Genomic DNA, 13,933 nt, shown 5'->3' on the forward strand with positions numbered 1-13,933 from the left:
GTGTCTCCTCTCTCTGCCCCTGCCCTGCTTGCAGTCTCTCTCTCCCTCTCAAAAGTAAATAAACATTAAAAAATTTTTTTAAATAGAGGCTATCATTAAGAGCTGACATTTGTCTATATCAGACTGAATGATCCAGGTCAGGAGTCCACCAACTTTGGCCCACGGGCCAAACCCTGCTGGCTTCCTGTTTTTGTAAATTAAGTTTTATTGGAACATAACGATGCCATTTGTTTATGTGTTTGCCATGGCTTTTCAACAAAGTTGATAGTTGAACCAAGGATTGTATGATCTGTGAAGCCTAAAATATTTACCATTTTAATAGTAACATATAAAATATTTACTATCTATGTACCATTGGGTATATTTATTATCCGATCAAGATTTGGGGTTTTCAATCTTTTGCCAGAAATCTTTTTTTTTTTTTATGATGAGATCTCTCACACACACACACACAAAAACTCCACTGCATGAAACCCAAGTTCAGACTCTGAGTGAATAATATTAATGGCTAATATTTGTTAGGTACTTATGATATACTAAGAAAGTGCTTTCTCAAACTGCATGAAATCAATTTCATCAACTTGGGAAGTTATGGCCAGCTTTTTTTTTTTTTTTTAATGAAATCAAATAGTCTAGAAATTTATGAGAGTATATTGTAAATGCTAAGGTTATGTCTTGCTTCATGACATTTTTCTTGATCACAATACAATTTGTGCTTGGAAGGTGCTATGAAACTCATTTCATATGGGGGCGAGGGGTCACGGCAAAGAAATGTATCAGGCAAGGTCCTGAGGGTGGTTCCTAATTTGCTGTATTTCATCAAATCCAGGATGTCATTGATTGCAAGTCACATCATCATTTTTATGTGTCGTTAGGACAGAAAATGCTGCCACCCAAACCAAGACACAATGCCTTCTTATCACTTAGAATTTAAAAATATATGTTTCTTATTTATTTTTAGAGAGAGTGAGAGTGGGGGTGGGGCAGAGAGAGAGAATCCCAAGCAGGCTCTGTGCTGTCAGTGCAGAGCCTGACGCGGGGCCTGATCCCAAGCACCATGAGATCATGACCTGAGCCAAAATCAAGAGTTGGATGCTTAACCGACTGAGCCACCCCGGCGCCTTTTATCATTTAAAATTTTAATTGTGTTCACATAAAATAGCTTACTTTTTATTTCATATACACCTATCTTATCTTTCTCAGGTATGGATAAAAAGAAAAACGGTGGAGTAATTTTGAGATGGTTTTCCTAAAACGTCCTTCCGTTCAAGCCTGGCTCCTCTGAACGGCCCTGCTTGAGTTGTCAGTGTCTGTGGCCTTTCACCCAGTACTATTGGCCTCTGTGCCTTCCAGAGCACTGGTGATGCTCCACTATCATTTCCAGCATTTTCCTCCAAGCTGCAGACACCCACCCTGCAAGTTTTGTTGCCAGCACCCTCTGACCCTCTCAGAAAACATGAATGAGCACAACTGCAGGATGTGGTTACAAGTCCAATTGCTTTAGGGGCGCCTGGGTGGCTTAGTCGGTTAAGCGGCTGACTTTCGCTTAGGTCATGATCTTATGGTTTGTGGGTTCGAGCCCCACGTCGGGCTCTGTGCTGACTGCCAGTTCAGAGCCTGGAGCCTATTTCAGATTCTGTGTCTCCCTCTCTCTCTGACCCTCCCCTGCTCATGCTGTCTCTCTCTCTCTCTCTCTCCTAGAAGAAAAAAAAAAAAGTCCGATTGCTTTAAATACACATTTTCATCTCAAAGATGTTAAAATGTGTGTGGGGGGGGGGGATGAATCTCCAAACTGATGAAATATGATAGCTCATTTGTCCCTGTGACCCTGTAAGATAGGAATTACTAGTACTGCCATTTTACAGAAGAAGATAGTGAGGTTCAGAGAAGCTAGGGAGCTTGCCCAAATTCATCTAGCCCATATGCAGCAGAACCCAGGACTTCATTGTGGTTTCGGTGGGTCCTAGCCATGTTTACCTTCAAGGGCTCCTTTCTCCATAAAAGATATTAATGGTCTAATATCTAATGGCCTAATTGGTCTAATGGCAAATACATTGATATTATAGTGAAACATATTCTGCAACTTAAAAGTTCATTTGTTTATTCTGATTTTATTTTATTTTTTATTTTTTTATTTTTTACAAATAGTTTATTGTCAAATTGGTTTCCATATAACACCCAGTGCTCTTCCCCATTATTCTGATTTTAAAAGAGAATAAAATCCTTCCGTAGCCCCCAGCACTGTGGCTGGTGGAAAAGTTGGCCCTGGGCAAAACCAAGGTAAAACCCAAGAAGTCTGGCTCCAAAGGTCAAATGGTTGACCTTTTACCTCCCTGCCTTCCTACCTGTGCTCCAACATGCCCCGATTGTAAACCCTAATTCCTAGGACCAGGAAGACCATGAGGTTGGAACCCTCCTCAGCTGGGACTGGTCCCTGAGCTGGCCACCTATAACACTATGTGACCTTAGATTGCCCATCTTTTCTTTTTTCTTTCTTAATGTTTATTTATTTTTGAGAGAGAGTATGTGAGCAGAGAGGGGCAGAGAGAGGGAGACACAGAATCCAAAGCAGGCTCCAGGCTCTGAGCCGTCAGCACAGAGCCCTACACGGGGTTTGAACTCACCAACGTAAAATCATGACCTGAGCTAAAGTCTGACGCTTAACCGACTGAGCCACCCAGGTGCCCCAGGTTCCCTCTTTTTAGTGAGGCTCACTCTGGGCTCAAGCTCGTAGGATTCTGCATATTTGATGGAAAAGACATCTAAAATATTCACTAAAGAGCTTAGCAAAGAGTGAATGGCCAGAGCACCCGTTTGTTTTTTTTAAAAGATTCTGCTCAGAACGTAATACTAAAAACGGCATTTGTACAGTGCTCGCTGTTTGTCAGAAAGCCTGCTTCAGCCTGCTGATCTCATCTGGCTGTCCTCAGCCCTCAGGAGGCGGCGCTACTTCTGCGCCCATTTTGCAGATGCGGGCAAGCCTGCGCCAGTGGCCGGGGACCGGGGGGTGGGGGGGTGGCTGCAGGGCCTGTCTGTTGACTTGGCCTTTTTCTCCTCTTTGAAGGCCTCGTACACGGTCCTGGGCTTCGTCCCCTTTCTCTTCAACCAGCCGCCTCCGGAGAGCCCCTTCCTCTCCGCTCACAACTCGTTCCAGTGGGAGCTCCGCCTCACCTCCGCGGGCTGCCGGCTGCTGCCGGCACAGCGCCCCCAGGCGGCCGCCCCGCTGGTTGCCGGCGCCTTGCAGTTGGCAGCCTGCGCAACCGTCCTGCTGGAGACCTACGCCCGGCGCCTGCGGCACACCATCGCTGCTGCCTTCTTCTCGGCCCAGGAGGCCAGGAGGGTCCGCCACCTTCACGCCCGGCTGCAGCGCAGGTACGACAGGCACCGAGGCCAGTCGCTGCCCCTGGAGACTCCCTCCTGCTCCCGACCCCCGGGCCGGCCAGCAGCCGCCGCGCATGGATAGACAGGCCTGCACACACTGGACGCTGGAAAGGACAGAGAGCAGGAAGGCAGAGGGGGAAGAGCTTGGGAGCCTCACAGACCGTGGTCCTTGCTGTGTGACCTTCGGTAGATTGCTTCACCTCTCTGAGCCTCAGTTTCTATACCGGCATAATGACTGCATAATAACAACCCAGTGACCTACTTTCCACATGGGCATGTGGGAAGGAAGTCGATGTTGAACATAAAAGTCCTCAAGAAGCAGTAAAGGACTCTGCACGGTGAAGACAAGAAGTGCAGAGACAGCTCCGGGTTCCTCCGGACCGGCCGGGGGTCAGTCCAGGCTCTCATCGGCATCAACCGCCTCCAACTGGTAGGTGGAAGCCTCGCCTAGTGAAATGTGCCTGAATGCTCCCAGAACTTATTTCTCTGAATCCCCTGAATCTTCTGAGATTTAGCAATCTAACATTCTCTTGATTTTATAAATGAACTATTTATTAAATCCTAAATTAGATTATGTTACTCCTTTGTTTCAAAATCCTTTGGGGATTTCCCATCCAGGGTGGCCACGGTTTAGCAAATAAAAATACCTGACGTCCGGGTCCATTTAAATTCCAGATAAGTAACAAATACAGGTTTAGTACAAGCACGTCCCTGGGCCATTCTTATAGTGAACATACTTATACTAAACCTGTATCGGTTGCTTATCTGAAATTCAACTTGACCTGAGTTGTCCATAGTTTATCTGGCAAATGTATCCCCATCCGAGTTCTCGTGAAACCCCAGCTCCCTCGCCTATGGGCGCGGTGGTCCCTTGCTTTTCCCCTCCAGATCATTCTCCGCCCTTCTCTCTCTCGGGAATCAAAAATCCGTGAATTACATCACCCTGGCTCCCTTGGCCTCTGACTTCTAGTCAGGCTCAGCCAGTGGGAGTCACTGGCAGGCGATCGAACGGGGGAGCGGAGAGAGGTGCCAGGGTATTTGTTCCCACAGCCCTCTAGGCTATTTGGCAGAGACCGCATTCATTCTGTTACCAGCAGCCACAGCTCCTGTCTGGCTGGGCTGCCCCTTGCCCGTGGCTAGCACTCTCCCTGGGTTCTAGAGGGTTATAGCTTCCATGGTTGCTTGTCTGAAGGCCTCATCATCCTTCTTTCCTTTACCAACCCCTCCCACCCCGCCCCGCCCCATACTTTAACCAAACTCTTTAGTTTCCCCCTTTGAGACCATCCTCTCTTTCCTGCAAAGGAATTGCTGTGCCCTGGGTGGCAAAGTCCTTCTCAAGCCAGCCTCTCCCTCCCTCACTATGCGCCCCCCCCTCCCCGCCTGCATGGGCTTCAGCTCCTGAGACTCACTAGGCTGATTTGCACCTCAGGGCAATGCTCTAGCTGTTCCCACATCCTGGAACACACTTCCTTCAAGTCCTGGCATGGACCGCTTCTTTGCATCCTTTGGGGATTGGCTCAAATGTCATCTCCTCCGAAAAGCCCTCCCTGACCACTCTACCTAACATTGTGCTATCCCAGCCAGTTCCCCTCCATCACAGGAGTGGACGAGCTACCCTCTGTGAGCCAAATCTGGCCTGCTGCCTGGTTTTGTGGACGGGATTTTATTGGAACATTGTCACACCCATTAGTGTGAGTGTTGTCGGCTCTGATGGCAGATTTGAGTGGCCAAGTTGGGACTGAGTGGTCAAGTCGAGACTGAGTGGCCCACAAAGTCTGAAATATGCGCCGTCTGGCTCTTTAAAAGGTTTGTTGACCCCCAATCAATTGTATCAAATTTTTTTCTCCATAAATACCCTGATTGATATTCTTTATTATCTTACATAAGCATTTAGAGACTTAGCTGCCTTCTTGTTTGTTACTTGCTGTGTATTTCATGTCATCCCCACAAGAACGTAAACTCCGTACTGTATGCCTGGTCCTCCATCGTATTTCCAGTACCTAAAGCCGTGCCTGGTACAGAGTAGGGATGCAGTAAAAATCAGTTCAATGACCAGATTTCTGGAGGTGGGATTGCACTGGTCACATCTTTTCCTGAAGATTTGGGGCTGGCAGAAGGGAATGGTCAGGCACTGGAGGTGGCTGTGCTGGGCCAAAATCTGTGGCCAAAGGGAAGAGGTACAAAGCAGTTAAGAGATAGTTCCCCATGCGAGTGTTTTGACTTAAAGAGCCAGTGTGCCCTGTGAGTCACTACCTGCGGTGAGAGCTGAGCCACACGCTCGCCCCTTTGCCACCCACTCCTCAAAGGTGTTTGTGCTCTTCACTGAGGGCCTTCACCAGCCTCACACAGCACCCTCTGCCCCAACACAGCTCCATTCCCACAGAGCTGCCTTGTGGCTTATTTAGGCAGTGACTCACCCACACATTTTTTTTTAAGTTGCACGACCAATCCATGCATCCTTGTCCTTACAAAAATTAGAGCAGTGCAGATAATAATAGCTAGCGTTTGTTGGGTGCTTACGATGTGCTGGGAGTGGGGGCAGAGATGCCCACAGCCCACTCTCAGGCCATTAGATGTGCCCAAAACTCTGTGAAAAGCTCTAGGTACATCATCTTAGTTAAACCTCACAAAAGTATAGGAGATAGATGGTGTTATTCTTATCCTTCTTTCAGAGGTGGAGAAACTGACATTCAGAAAGGTTAAGTGATTTGCCCGAAGTCACACAGCTAGTAAACTGCAGAGTCAGAATTTAAATCTGGGCAATCTGGGGGTGCCTGGGTGGCTCAGTCGGTTAAGCGTCCAACTTCGGCTCAGGTCATGATCTCACAGTTCGTGGGTTCGAGCCCCGCATCAGGCTCTGTGCTGACAGCCAGCTCAGAGCCTGGAGCCTGTTTCAGATTCTGTGTCTCCCTCTCTCTCTGACCCTCCTCTGCTCACGCTGCCTCTCTCTCTCTCTCAGAAATAAATAAAACGTTAAAAAAAAGATTTTAAAAATTTTTAATAAAAAAATTAACCTGGGTAATCTGGTTTCTGGAGCGCCCTTTCTAATCCAAAAGCTCTCCGAGGCAGGCAAAGGGATCATTATTGTGCCCAACTTACAGATAAGAAACCTGAGGTTCAGAGAGGGTTATGAGATTTTGACTGAGTCATCAATGTTAATGTTGACCTTTCTCCTACCCAAGAAAGAATCCACAACTTCCAAGAGGAGAGTTGAGGAAGGGGGAATGTTAATTTCCCTTGACCCGGGCAGGCAGTGGGGACCCCCTGGGGTCTCACGTTGGAAACTTGGCAGTATCAGATGCCCTCTGCTGGCTGCCACAGGCCCAGCGTTGGGGATGAGCCGTCAGGAGGGAAAGGCTCCAGGCCAGAAGTCCAAGCCCCCCTTTGCAACCCTCTCACCGCCCACCCAGAAATACCCATGTGACCCTGGAAATGAGTTCAAGTGCTGACTTCCACAGTCAGAGAAAGACAGATACCATATGTTTTCACTCATATGTGGATCTTGAGAAACTTAACAGAAGACCATGGGGAGTTAGAGTGGGGAGGGAGGCAAACCATAAGAGACTCTTAAATACTGAGAACAAACTGAGGGTTGATGGGGGTGGGGGAGAGGGGAAAGTGGGTGATGGGCACAGAGGAGAGCGTTTGTTGGGATGAACACTGTGTGTTCTATGGAAACCAATTTGACAACAAATTGTATTAAAAATAATAAAAAAATAAAAGACTGTGACTTGTAAGAAAAAAAAAAGTGCTGACTTCCAGTCCCCACTCTGGCACTTGCTGGCTCTGTTATTAAGAGGAAGGAAAACAAAATCAAAATCTTTCTAACCTGGGGGACAGGGTCCCTGAGCTCTGATCTCCTCTATTAATTACATCCGCCTTATTGTAGGGCAGGTGTTCTTGCCTATTTATGGTGGTGGAGCAAAGTACCCCCAAAGCTAGGGACCTAAAACAAAGATTTATTATCTCACAAAGTCCTGGGGGTTGACTGCACTCAGCTGGGTGGCTCTTGCTTGCGGTCTCTTGTGTGGGTGCAGGTGGAGGGGGACAGGGGCTGGGGCCACTTCCAGTGGCCTCTCCACTCAGCGTCTGGGGCCACGGTGCTCCTTATGTGTCCTGGACGTAGCATCTTAAACGTCTTACTGGAAAAGTGGGGCTCTGAGGGGCCCCGGAAGCAGAATCTACCAGGCCAGTTAGGGACCGCAGCCAGAACTGGTCAGCGTCACTTCCACCAAAAGAGTCCCAGACTAGAGGGAGCGGAGAAATGGACCCCACCTCTGACTCTGGCCGAAGAGCCCATGGGACCCCCCTTGGAAACCCAGCCTGCCAGGTGACCCCTTTGGCTTTCAAAGAGCAGGAGCTTTTCTGAAGTCTGCTGGGAAGGAGGCTGTCATCCGCTCACTTTCTCCAGATGCTGCTCCGGGAAAGAAGGGAAGGACAAACAGCGATAATCTATATAACATGGCAACGTTATTTCAAGTCAGGCAGAGCTACATGCAGATCTCAGCTCCCAGTGAGGACTGGGTGATTTTGCGACGCCCCATCAGCTCTTAGGGACTCTGTCTCTCCACTCTCCGTGTGTAGAAGCCAAGATGGTGGAAGCAGTCTGTGAAGCTACAGGACCACAGACCCATGCCAGGTCCTGAGTGGGGGGCTGCCTTAGGCAGTGAAATCCAGGAGAGAAGGGCTTCCTCTTGGTAACAGCACTGCCACCATCTGGCTGCAGAGGGCGCTGGTGTGCACCACGAACGACTCCGCGAGGCGGCCACAGCGGTGGGCATCCAGCACCCGCTCCCAGGCACCTGGGGACAAAGTCACCCAACCTGCTTCCTCTGTAGCTTTGCCTGAGGTCTCTGGAGCAGACTTCATCCGGGAGCCCTTCCCTGAGAGTGGTGTGGATGGGTGCTCCCCACCTCCACCACCCGAGGTGGGAAGGAGGCAGAGGAGGTGAGAAAGCAGCTAGAGCACAACATTTAAGGAGGCACTGGCTGAGGGTCACGTGTGTGTAGCATCTCTCTGTCTCTCTCCTTCTGTCTCTTTCCCTCTCTCCCTCTCCCTACCTCTAGGACTGGTTACAGAAGAATACAACCTTCCCAAAAGCCCCCAGCCACAGCCATTCATGACTCATTAACCAGAATTAATCACTTGCTTATTACCAGTAAAGGGCTGGGATCACCAAGACAGGGTGAGATGTTTCGCAAATGGTGGGTCACCAACTGTGGATCAGGAACCAGATTAGCAGATTGTAACCAGTATTAAAAAAAAAAAAAAAAAAAGAAAAGAAAAAGAAATAGACTAGGAAAAACCTGCATACTTTGCTCATAGTATAAGCATAATTTTGTAGACCTTGTTTCAGCTGTGTGTGTGTGTGTGTGTGTGTGTGTGTGTGTGTGTGTGTGTACTGGGATGCTATTATGAAATGTATTTTTTGTGGGTACTGGGCAAAAAAGAAAACTGGTATCTTACACTGTTTGGAATGGGATTGATGATGAAACGGAATGACCATCCCAGCAGCTGTGCTGACTTGTCATTTTCTTGGGGACGCATTCCCTGAATCCTGAATCCAAGCCTCACTGCAGACTAGACATGGCCAACACACATTGGCATAATGCCTTCAAAACGCTCGTGGTGGGGCGCGTGGGTGGCTCAGTCAGTGAAGCGTCCGACTTCGGCTCAGGTCATGATCTCACAGTCCATGGGTTCGAGCCCCACGTAGGGCTCTGTGCTGACAGCTCAGAGCCTGGAGCCTGCTTTGGATTCTGTGTCTCCCTCTCTCTCTGCCCCTCCCTCACTCATGCTCTATCTCTCTCTCAAAAATAAATAAACATTAAAAAAAATTTAACTCGTATGGCAAGTCTAGTGATCTATTTGTTTGCTGTCTTCCTCCATCACTGGACCATATGTGCTGGAAGACCAGGGACAAGACTGTGTTCACGGCTGCCTCCTGCCCAAAGTGCCGTCAGAGGGACAGGGTCTCGTGGAGGTTTAGATGCGGCTCCAGTGCCTACTGCATCCCCTGTTGTCCATGTGACACCAAGTAGGTCACTTTATCTCTCTTTGCCACTTCACCTCAGTTTCCTCATCTTCAAAATGGGAGCATTCATGCCCACTCTGCCTAATTTCCAGAGCTAAACTATTCATCTCAGTGACCCAGATCGGTCCCTATAAAACCAGTGAACATGTGTTAAATTATTGAATGGGTTTCCCTTCCCACGGTGACAATCTTTGCTCCCTGGCAATTGGCGACAGTCCGATTCACATGTGTCCTGCTACTGCCTATTGTGATGTAGCAACCACCCTGAACTTACTGACATAAACCAACAACCCATGTTTCAATGTTCGTGGATTGGGTTAGGAATCAGAATAGGACAGTGGTGGTGGCTTGTTTTTGCTCCGTGATGCCTTGGGCCTCAGCTGGAGTGACTCCAAGGGCTGGGGGCTTGTATCTGGGCTTCTTCACTGACCTGTCTGAGCTGGGATGTCACATCTGGGCTGTGGACCAAGTACCTATATGTGGCTGCTTCCGTGGCTTGGGCCTCTCCTAGCATCTGGGTTCTGAGAAGGAGCATCCCAAAAGCAAGCATCTAAGAACGAGTGTTTCAGGAGAATCAAGTGGAAGCTGGTGGCCTTTTGTGACCTGTTCTCAAAGCCACACAGCACTGCTGCTGCCGTGCCCTATCTGTTGAAGAAGTCACAAGTCCGCCTACACCCCAAGGGAAGGAAACAGAAACCCCACCTCTCATGGAAGCAATGAGAAACAATCTGGACCATTATTAAAGACCTCTACAGTGGGGGCACCGGGGTGGCTCAGTGGGTTAAGTGTCTGACTCTTGATTTCAACTCAGGTCCATGATCTCTCAGTTTGTGAGCTTGAGCCCCGCATCGGGCTCTGGGGTGACAACACAGAGCCTGCTTGGGATTCTCACTCTCCTTCCCTCTCTGCCCCTATCCCACCCCCAAATAAATATATAAACTTTAAAAAATTATTTCTAAAAAATAATGTCTACAATGTGTCTAGGCCCCCAGCGATATATGTTGAAAGAATGAACGCATGAGCAGCAAGCAAATGAATGTATGAATGCACAAGTCAGCGAATATCTTGTCTACTGCACTAGCCCCCAGCCTGGAGGAGGAGCTCTGTGAGTGTTTGTTGAATGACTGAGTGAATGGAGCCTCTATTTCCCCATCGGTTGGCATGACCTTCACCCCCACCCTAGGAATCACATGCCCACGACCGGGCACTGGGAAATCGTGCACAAAGAGGCTCTAAGACAGGTAGGCACTTCCCTTGTGCTTCAGCTTTCCAGGGCTGCTGTCACAAAGCTCCTCGGACTGAGGGGCTTAAAATAACAGAAACTTCTTCTCTCACAGTTTCTGGAGGCTGGGAGTCTGCAGTCTAGGTGTCAACAGGCCGTGCCCCCACCAAAGGTCAAGGGCAAAATCTTTCCTTGCCTCTTCCTAGCTTCTTCCTTGGCTTGTAGCCACAGTGCTCCAGTCTCCGCCTCTGTCTTTGTGTGGCTTCTCCCATGTGGATGTCACTGCATCTGACACTCCCTCTCCTTTCTCCTACGAAGGCCTCGTATGTTGGATTTAGGACCACCCTAGTCCAGGATGGCCTCCACTTAACCAATGATATGTGCAAAGGCCCTATTTCCAAATAAGGGCACATTCTGGGGTTCTGGGTAGACAAACGATGGGGGGACACTATTCAGCCATCACACCTTGTAAGCCGGACAGAAAGACGGAGGCTCTGGCTGAGGCATCACGAGTAAGAGGGCGAGGTGGGGAGGGCCCCCTACACGCAGGGCATTCTAGGACTGGCGGAAGGTGTTTGGATTCATTTTAAGTGCAAAAGGATGTCATTGAAGGGTGTAAGCAGGGGAATGGCTTACATTTTTAGGAGATCACTTGATTCTGTATGAAGAGGCTGTAGAGTGAGGGGCGAGAAGGTAGCGGAGACCCACTGGGAGCAATCACACTTGTCTCATCAAGAGGTTAGGGACAGAGGAAAGTGCTGGAAGAGGACACAGTGGCGAAAGGTGGATTGATGAGAAGTGTGATTTGGAGGTAGAATTGAGGGATTCGCTTAAGTGTTGGATGTCAGCAGTGAGGGAGAGAGAGAAATAATTCCCCAATATTTGGTTCCAGCAACTGGTGCCTTTACTAAGATGCCTTTGCTAAGAGAAGACTCGAGATGGAAAAGGTAGGGTATGGGAAAATAAAGAGTTTCACGTGAGATGTATTTAGTTCATTGTCAAGGACTGCGCTTTGCTGCCAGCAACTGAACGGCTCAGTTAGGAGGAGAGAGAGCTGGGCTGGGAGGCTTAGAGGGAGAGACGCCCAAGGAGCCACTTGCATTTAATATGGTGAAAAGGATTGCTCTGTCCACATCCCGGAGGACTGCCACCTTGTGGACTGGGAAGGAGGAACCCTGGGGGTAACTGGCATTTGGGACCCTGGAAAGAGCCGAGCAGGGGACAGCTGGGGTTGGGGTGGGGACAAGGAGAGTGGGTTCTGCTTCCTGCTTGGCCCCTGACTGTGTGACATTGGAGGCCATTCCTCTCTGGACCTCAATGTCCTCATCTATAAAATGGGACTACTAATCCCTGCTTACACAGGGCTGTGGCAAGTAAAGATAATGAATATAAGATACATAGCATCATGTTTGGCTCTGAGTAGGATGCTTTGCTATTGTTGTTGCTGAAAATCCCAGAGAAGAGTATAGTGCTGAGAGGTAGAGTGTGTGTGTGTGTGTGTGTGTGTGTGTGTGTGTGTGTGTGTGTGTTGGGCGAGGGGGTGTGTGTAAGAAGGGAGAATCTACAGCCAAACCACTGGGCTAAAATGCTAGTAGCCCCCCACCTTACTAATCTGTGTATCCTTGAGCAAGTCATTTAACTGCTCTAAACCTCAGTTTCTTTGTCTGCAAAGTGAGTATCTAATAATAATGTCCCCATAGGATGTTGTGATTGTAGAATGAATTAATACCTATAAGGCACACAGAGCATCGTCCGGCAATAGGAGGTGCTTCATACACACTAGCATCATTCCCTATAGAGACTGACAGTGGGGGGTGTCCTGGACCCTGGCTGGTACTCCCAAGATACTGCCCTGCCAAGTTCCCCATCATTCATTTCTTGTCCATTTATCAAATCAGTAGACTGAGAGTCTGGGGTCATACATAAGGGGAGGGGGGATACATGTTAACTGTCATCGCTAATAAATTCACCCCTTGCCACAGTCGAGCACAGCTAAGCACTTTGCATGGATTTTTTTCCTCTGTCACTCATGGAAGGCTCCCAGATGAAGAATCATTTTTATTTTTATTTATTTATTTTATTTATTTCTGAGAGAGAGAGAGAGAGAGAGAGCGTGAACAGGGGAGGATCAGAGAGAGAGGAAGTCACAGGCTCTGAAACAGGCTCCAGGCTCTGAGCTGGCAGTCAGCACAGAGCCCGACGCGGGGCTCGAACCCACGAACCGCGAGATCATGACCTGAGCGAAAGTCGGACGCTTAACCGACTAAGCCACCCAGGCGCCCCTGAAGAATCATTTTTAAGGAGCATAATTGATGGGTCAGAAGCAGCAGGCAAGCCCACGGCATCTGCTATGTGCAGACACCGAGCTCAGCTCCCAGGAAAGCAACCCCTTCCGGAAGCTTAGTGGGTTCTGCCCTCAGGAAGAAACAAGTTCTTTCTTTCATTCAGCTGCCATTATGCACCTTTTCCGTAACAGACAGAGCTAAGGATTCCTAACTGGTCGGTGCCTTGTGAGTGGCACAGCGCTAGAGGCGGGAGAGATCCCAGTGAGGGTGAAGCACACCCACCAAGAATTTCCAAATCTTCTGCAGGAGGAAGAAAAGAAGGCTGGGAAAGGGTCGCAGGAGAAAGTGAAAAGTAACAAGTTTAAGAGGAGGCAGGGCCAACCCAAGTCTAGATGGGCAAATACCTTCCCTTCCCCGAAGCTCTGGGTCTCCATTCGCCATTTGTCAATAGCAGGGCTGAGGTTTCTGCCAGTGAAAACAAGGTAGGATTTCTGGATTGAGTCCAGAAGCCGACGGGTGGCCGCCTCCTCCCCCCCTGCATTGCCCAGTGGAGCTGCCCCTGTAGAGGAGAGGAAGAGGCGAGGCAGGGAGAGCCCAGTGCAAAGGCTCAGGAGCAGGGTGCTGCTTTAAGCACCCTTTCCCCGCCGCACCTCGCATCCCCCAGCGACTCCGAGTGTCCGGGGTGCGGGGCCAGGAGCCAGTGGAAAGAACGGGTGCTGAGCTGGGTCAACCAGAATCAGCCCAGCGGCACCCGTGAAGCGAGCCGGCTCGGGGTGGTCGCGGAAAGCCGAGCAAAGAGAAAGCCTAGCGAGGCGGGGACCCAACACCCCACACCGCGCCTCGTTGACGGGACACCCCAGATCAGGGTCCTGGGACCCGCGAACCGAGAGAGCGAAGGAATGACCTGAGCCGGCTGCAGCAGTCGGTCCTGTAGGAGGCGGCATCTGGGCGCCCCGTGCCCTCCTGGAGTGCCACCCTACAGCCTGCGACGCGCCCCCGCAGTAAACCTCA

General features: G+C 49.5%; 1 protein-coding gene across 1 annotated transcript in view; it reads left to right on the top strand.

The window, feature by feature from the left end:
- The window catches only part of OCSTAMP (osteoclast stimulatory transmembrane protein), a 7,723-nt gene extending 3,852 nt beyond the window's left edge, over positions 1-3,871 (top strand). The window contains 3 exon segments of the mRNA XM_077766600.1: positions 3,065-3,420; positions 3,422-3,627; positions 3,630-3,871. Of these exon segments, the coding sequence (XP_077622726.1) occupies positions 3,065-3,420; positions 3,422-3,627; positions 3,630-3,706 (639 nt within the window). The 3' untranslated portion in view covers positions 3,707-3,871.
- Positions 3,872-13,933: the final 10,062 nt, after the last annotated feature.

The sequence above is a fragment of the Crocuta crocuta genome, unplaced genomic scaffold, assembly GCF_008692635.1.
Source record: "Crocuta crocuta isolate KB4526 unplaced genomic scaffold, BGI_CrCroc_1.0 scaffold71, whole genome shotgun sequence".
Lineage (NCBI taxonomy): Eukaryota > Metazoa > Chordata > Mammalia > Carnivora > Hyaenidae > Crocuta > Crocuta crocuta.